Source organism: Apodemus sylvaticus, chromosome 15, assembly GCF_947179515.1.
Source record: "Apodemus sylvaticus chromosome 15, mApoSyl1.1, whole genome shotgun sequence".
Classification (NCBI taxonomy): Eukaryota; Metazoa; Chordata; class Mammalia; order Rodentia; family Muridae; genus Apodemus; species Apodemus sylvaticus.
In genome coordinates, this window is record NC_067486.1 from 82,258,206 (window position 1) to 82,265,837 (window position 7,632).

A 7,632-nucleotide genomic window follows, 5' to 3' on the forward strand; every position below is an offset into this window, starting at 1 on the left:
AAAGTAATGTTTATCTTCACAGTAAAATTTCACTCTATGAACTATTTGTAAGTAGGGAACATATTGAAACATGTAACCAAATGTTTATATATAGGAAGTATGAGCTCAAATTATTAGTAGTAAACAAAAATAGAAAAACATATAAATGCCATAGAGAGTACATTATGGTACATCCATCATAAGCAATTTAATGGAAGTCTTCACAGTGTTACTCACCTGCAACACGTGATGTGGCATAATGTCAATACATAATTAAAGTTATTTTTATTATTAAAATATAGGAACAATGGTTTATTATTGTAAAATGGTTATATTTTTAGAAACATTAAAAAATCTGTTTAAAATTATAATAGTAACATACTGAATGCTTCCAATTATTTTCTTACTTTTAAAGATATTTTGATCATATTCTTTCCCCTAACCCAAGTATTCTCAGATCCTCTCTACCTTCCAACCATTCAATTTTATGTTGTCTTCTCTCTAAGAAAAGGAAACACAAAAGTCAAAGCAAACAAATAAAACATTAACACAAAAGTATCAAAACAAGCCAGAGTACGCTTACCAAAAAGCATGAAGCTCATTTTGTGTTGGCCAACTAATCTACTGTATGAGGCTTGCCCTGGAGTGTGGTTGATATGCTAGCTGTCACTCCCTTGGAGAAAAATGATCTTCCATTTGTCTGTGGTTATCAGTTGCAAATATCTTCTTGGCTGGGGTGGAACTTTGTGTAAATTTTATCTATACTTGTGCAGGTCTTCTGCATGCTGTCACAGTGTCTGTAAGTTCCTATGTACATCAGCCCTGTTGTATCTGAATGGTGTCTCCTTGGAGTCACACAGCACTTCTGCCTCTAACAATGGCTGTGCCTCTTCTCCATAATTCTTTAAGCCTTGAAGTAAAGGGTTCATATACTCATATGTCTATGAGTATATACATATGCCATTAGCAATAATTTCAATGCCATTTATTTAGCAAAATAATAGTAGTATATTTTCTCCTAGGTTCCCAACCTATGTAGTCTCAAGTTCTTGTCCATTTCAGTAGTTTCAGATATGGATTCCATCTCATGAACTGGGCCCTCAGTTTATCCAGAATAGCTGGTTATCTCCCATAACATCTGTGCCACTGTCGTGCAGGAGGGTTATAGTTGTACGCCATATACTTTGTAGTTAACTGATATTGATGTTTACCTTTCTCCTGTGGTAGCAAGCAAAGTACCTTTCAGCTTAATGAATGCTAATAAGTAGAGGTGAAACTTCTAGTTAGACATCAATGCAACTTTTTCTGTATTCAAAAATGTAAGACAGCATTGGTTTCAGTAATAAAACTTCACCATCAGCTTGTGGAGAAGAACCACTAGCCTTTGCAATGGCCTGTGATGTTTGTGGGGTAGGGGTTGTGAATCTACAGGAATTATTTGGCCAATGACTCTTTGGAATTATATGTCTAGATATCTGGTTGGGGCATTGTCTACTCCATTATATGGTGATTCTGTTTCAATTCACTTCATGTATGTTTATATTTAATTAAATTTATCCAATAGTAGGTTTCCACATGAATTTTCAGAAGGTCTTTAGTGTTAATTCTTCCTCTCCATATTTCTTTCTCTACCAGGACATCTATATCCTTCATTTAATATTTCTCTTCTAGTTTTCTCTTTATCACTTTATAAAACTCTATTTTATTCCCACTTCCTTGGGATATTCCCCTCATTATTTCTCTTATATATGGATGTTAGATTTATACCTATAGATATGATTATTTCAATTAGAGTAACAACTGTCTTCCTAATACAGGTGTATTTTCAAAGCCTGTTGCTAATACTTCAATGGTGTATCTTGGGTTGGTGAGATTTTACTTAATTTTGATATTATCTTTGTAGATGTTGTTTTTTAAAAATGTTAACATGAAGATATATTTAATTTTAGGCATAAAATAATTGTAATTTAAAAGCAATTCATGATTGTATAAATAAGTATATGTGGTTAATATAAACATGTGTTAACTATATAGCATAATCACTGAAGTGTAAAAAGTATGGATACTGTCATGTTGGTCAATATACTTTTATTATTCTATCTGATGTCTTATTTCAAACACACACACACACACACACACACACACAGACACACACACACACACATCTCTTACACCTTTTGGCAAACACTGGGGTATATGCTGTAATTTTAAAGACTTCCAATCTGGATGGGGGAAAGCTCCTGAGGCCTCAAACCTACACAAAGAACTGAGTAAATTTTGGAGCAGGAAAGTGATTCTTCCCAGGGAAGAGCACACTAATTGTCTGACTAGTGTTAAACAGTCAGCCATGAAAATATATATAAATAACTTTACATGGAAACAGTGCGGGCTGGTATTGAAATTGCAACTTGTCTCCTGGCTTCTCTGTCCAAAGTGCTAGGAAAACAGTCATGTTCTATCATGTGCAAAACTTTACTGAGAATATTAACTTTATTTAGTATCTCGATTATAAGATTGTTTCTGTTAGCTTTTCTGACTTTATGGGATGCTTAAGTACAAAGCAGCTGATACTTTTTATCTGTTGATTCGATTTAGTGTTTTCTGTATGGTTTATGTAATTTGAAACCAGTAAAGAAAAGTCATTCTACTTTGATGTTGTGAATCTCTTTTGTTATGTTTTATTCTGATAATTTCATTGTTTGGATGCTTTGCAGCTTTTGTTTATGTTTATAACTTTATCTGGATTGTGTTGTATGCACTGGAATACTTAACTTTCCAAATTGAAAATCAGTTGTTGCACTTGTTAATGCTGACCTAGTGATGTATCCCCTCCTCTGTTTGGTTCTCTGGCTCTTTTGTTGTACCATACCACCCTACTCTGGCTGTATTAGCTTTAGAGTATACATCAACATCTGGCAAGAAAATAATTAATTATTATTACCACTTATCAAACTATTCATGCCTATTCCCCATTGTTCTTACTACTTCATATTAGAATTATTTCCTGATTCTCAAGAAGTCTGCTTTTGTTGTTATGAATGCAACTTGATGCAGTATATGCTCATTTTGAAATTAAATGACCTTCCAGTAACCAGCATTTTAAACAAGGAACAAGATGTTCTCTGATAACTTGCCTTTATGTTAAATAGCCAAGTAATCTATTCACCAATCAAATCATGTTCATACTACATTCCATGTCATTTATTTCTATAGTGTTTTCTATAATGTTACCTAATCACAAATAGATTGTTCATACAGAGGAGAGTCTTGAAGGTTATGTAGGCTGCTCCTGCATTCAGCCACTTAGTTCTCATGTTAATTCAATTACTCCTCAGCTGATTCTTGCAGGCTGCTCTGATGATTGGCTAGTATTTTACCAAGCATTTGTGTCCCCAGGCCTATTCTAGTGTCTTGGAAAGTGGAATTGTAAATGACAAAAGGATAAGTGACAGACTGTCCTTGTTTCTGATTTAAATGTTTTGCCTTAAGTAGGAAGAATCTTGTAATTTAAAAAAAAAAAATTACTAATTGAGGAAGTTTCCATCTAAAATGAAAAGAACAATGCTTTCTTTATTTAGTAAGAAACAAGAGATGGGTTTATGCTACTAATATATTAATAAATACCTTATCTACAAATCTTTAACCAATAACAAACTGTCACACTGATGAAATTTAAATAAAGTAAGGAAAAAGAAAGGAAAAATCAACTGGCAGCCTCAATACAATAAGTAATCTTCCACTGTGAATTAAGAATCATGGGGAGCTGGAGAGAATTCTCAGTGTTTAAAGAATGTTCTGTTTCACAAAAGACCCATGTTTGGTCCCCAGGACCCTTATTTGTTATCTAACAATATTTAATAATTCTAGCTCCAAAGGATGTGGCAGCCTCTTCTGGTCTCTAAGAACACTAAAATCACATACTCACATACTCACATACTCACATGCATACATACATGTAAAGGTTCTTTATTTAAAAAATATCTTGGGAGATGAAATCAAATTTCAACAAAACCTATTGATTCTTATCATTAGCTCTTTGTGTGAGCTAGGTGTTAGTCTTTATCATTTGAGGGTTTTAATAGCAGGTTGTGTTATAGAATGTCAAGAAAAGTATGGTGATTCAATGTGGAAAACATTCTAGGATGGCTCCTACCTCTGTATCAGAGAAAAATTCTGAAAATAGACATTGTAGAGAATCAAGTTTCAGGGAGTTTGGGGGTTATTGACTTTGAGATAGGTTCCTATCAAATATTCCAGAAGAAATAGTATATCTGAATCTGGATCCAAAAAGAATTAACAGGTTGCACACAGAATTCTAGGTAGCTATGAGTTTTCAGAGTACACAATGTGAGTCAAATACAGTAATAGCACAAAAAAGATAGGGAAGACATCACCCTGATGATAATGTTAGAATGAACATACGTTTGCAGACCAAAGGGAAAGGAAAGATACAGTCAGAATGAGTTGTCAGAATAGTCAGAATGAGTAGTCAAAACTGAATAGTCGGAATGTGGGAAGTTTCAGACACAGAGGAGAGAAAAGTAATGAGATGAATGAAATGAAATATATATATTTCTGAACCGCATGGGGTGCTGGTGAACTACAAAATGGAGAGAAGGGTAATTTTGTCTTTTGCACTATAAGTTTCAGGAAACTATAAAGGTGAATGCCAGAGTAGTCTACCCATATTCTAACATGAAAAACAAAGATATGGATAATTTGTGACTATTTGGCCGGGTATGCATATATAAAAATAGGTATTTATGTATATGTAGATAGATAAATAAAACAGCGAACAGATACTATATTCTAAGAAAATACATATGAACAAGGTGGAAATGAGTCATGTCTCTGTGGGTTAAAATTCAAACAGAATTCCCTGTGTGGAACTTTCATAAGGCAAGAATTGTTCCCCATCCCTGGTTCCAAAGAAGATGACCAAGTAAGACAATGTGTTTGAGAGGAAAAAAGAACTGCTCAGCCTGTAAAATGAGGCCAAAATTATAGGATTCTTAGAAAGACACCTGAATTATTATGTCACTCTCCATTTGTTTAGAATCTACTGTATAGCTGTCAGCACAGATAGTATCAGAAATAGTACATGGTTTTGAATCAACTCTGTGGGGTACCTGCCTGACAAGAAGACAAGCCTGTAAGCGGATTATTACCCACCTCACCCACAGCTTCTCAAGTGAGGTCACAGCTCCACCCATTATAGCTAGCTAGTAGTTTGATCCAGCCCAGCTGCCAGAGAACAGGCCCAGGTGCTGGCCCCACAGGTTTTGGGTTGGGTCTCAGTCACTGTGGTATGTTTTCGGCGGTGGAACCAAGCTCACTGTCCTAGGTAAGTGCCTTTAATGCTTCTTCCTAATCAGCTCAGCACTTGTCTTGCAAGGGTCTTTTTTCTCTCTGGGAACCTTTTCTCATCTGTTCTACTGAGACTTAAGGACTGACTCCTTAAATTTCTTCATGTGACTAGGGGAGGTGAGCCATTTTGAAGTAACCTGAAGGAAGAACCAGAAGAGTAGAATCCGCTGGCCTTAGATTCTCAAAGATATGCTGTGATCTCAGGGGCATTAGTTAGGGTCTAGCCAGAGGCAAGGGCTCCACCCTGGTTCTTAGGAGGATTAATAATTTAGGACCCTGGTCCAGGTAAAAAAGGGGGCACTAGGACTTTCATAGGGTACACAATATCTTTATAGGTTGTCAAAGGTTGGATCTAGAGGTGTAAGCTCAGCTTCCAGAGACTGAGGTTATCTAAATTGGATCCACAGAAACATAGTGACAGAGTAGACTTGTAATAGTGTTAAGATCTCTGTTCTTATACTGGGCTGCTAAGGTCCTATGAGCACAGAGACACCACTGACTAGTAGAGTAACCAGATCCTGGTCATCTCAGATTATCACTAGAGATAATCAGGATTCTGTCTACAGAGCCCCATAACCCTGGATTTTGCTATTTCATGCTTTCATTGCCAGCTTCTCATTTTCCTCAAATGGCCTATTATAATGGAGGAGGTGAGGAATGAAGGACAAGCTTGGGGTTTTGGAATACTGCCTGACTGTTAGGGAAGGATGCTGTTGCAGTGAGCAAGTGTCTGCTATGCTCTTCCTCATGAGGGAAAAAACCCTAGAACATAGTGAAGGGTATTGTAACTAGATCAAAATGTGCAGTAGGCACAAGTTCCAGAGTAGCCTCAGATCTTTTCTGGATTGAACCCATGACAAATTGGAAAGGCTGGGTGGACTGATACAGAGAATTTGCTGTTCAAGGTAAGAGGAGGCTCAGCGTGCTGGGGACAAAAAGGGGACCTCCTCAATCAAAATGCAGTCTGCAAAGCAAAGTGGAATCTGCCCCATTTACCAGAGAGCTCTGATCACCACAGGAACACAGGGGAAATAACTGCCGTGGGAAGGGGATCAGACGTGGTGCAAATCCCAAGTTAGATTATAAACAATAGGGTGGACAGAGCACAACCATAGCTGTTGATAGTGGACTTGAGGCAGAAAGGAAAGGTCAAGAATATGTAACTTGGGAGTGTGTTTTTAAAAAAGGCTAGTAAGAAAACTGTCTGTACTCAGCCAGGCTCATTGAGGTAGGTGAGAAAAAAGAGAAAGTACCAGGTAAAAAACATGACCAAATTGAGCAGTCACTGAGATTTTGGTATTTTATATTGTCTCCTGAATCAGTTTCCTCCTTTTATTCACACAGGTCAGCCCAAGTCCACTCCCACACTCACAGTGTTTCCACCTTCTCCTGAGGAGCTCCAGGAAAACAAAGCCACACTGGTGTGCCTGATTTCCGACTTCTACCCGGGTGATGTAACAGTGGCTTGGAAGGCAAATAATGCACCTATCACCCAGGGTGTGGAAACTGCAAATCCCACCAAAGAGGGCAACAAGTACATAGCCAGCAGCTTCTTACGCCTGACTCCAGACCAGTGGAGATCTCACAAAAGTTTCACCTGCCAAGTTATACATGAAGGGAACACTGTTGAGAAGAGTCTGTCTCCTGCAGAATGTCTCTAGGAACCCAGGTTTCTCTTTAGCCTGGGAACCCTGCAGCTGTAGGACCTAGAGTGGGGTCTCTTCTCTATATTAGCTATCTTTACCCTTTTCTCTTGCCCACTGAATATTAAATAAAATATCATGAGTTAATCATAAGTTCTGTTTTGTCCCATTTGTTCTCATTATGTATTTAATTTTCAACCCTTTGAATCTACAATGTGGGGAGGTAGGATCATGGTTCCCAGTGAGAAATTGGTTCACATTTGAAATAGACTGAGGGTATCACCCCAGCAGTGACCTTTCCCCTGTTCTGCACTGTTCTCTGAGCCTTGCCATGTAGGGACACCCATTTAGAATACATATCACGTAAGATATTGTGTTTAAAGTTAAACAATTAACTTAATGTATATAGAAATTCCCCAAATATGTGAGTTCTTGCAATAAACTTAGAGAATTTTATAATATGCTTCAGAACATTAGTGTTCATGATCATCTATACTGGGACATGTGATAGGATAAACACTCAAGCATAATAATTGTGTCTAGTGAGAAATACATTCAACCTGATCCCAGAAGGGGTTTCAAATAATTGTGCATAGAAAGTAGTTTCAGAGACAAAGACAAGACTACTCAAGGTCATGTCAAG

The 7,632-nt window shown here is 37.1% G+C and overlaps 1 gene segment (V, D, J or C); it reads left to right on the top strand.

Annotated features, from left to right (window-relative positions):
- LOC127665858 (Ig lambda-1 chain V region S43-like) overlaps positions 1–7,142 on the top strand; it is a 440,110-nt gene extending 432,968 nt beyond the window's left edge. The window contains 2 exon segments of the V gene segment in view: positions 5,289–5,323; positions 6,691–7,142. Of these exon segments, the coding sequence occupies positions 5,289–5,323; positions 6,691–7,007 (352 nt within the window).
- Positions 7,143–7,632: the final 490 nt, after the last annotated feature.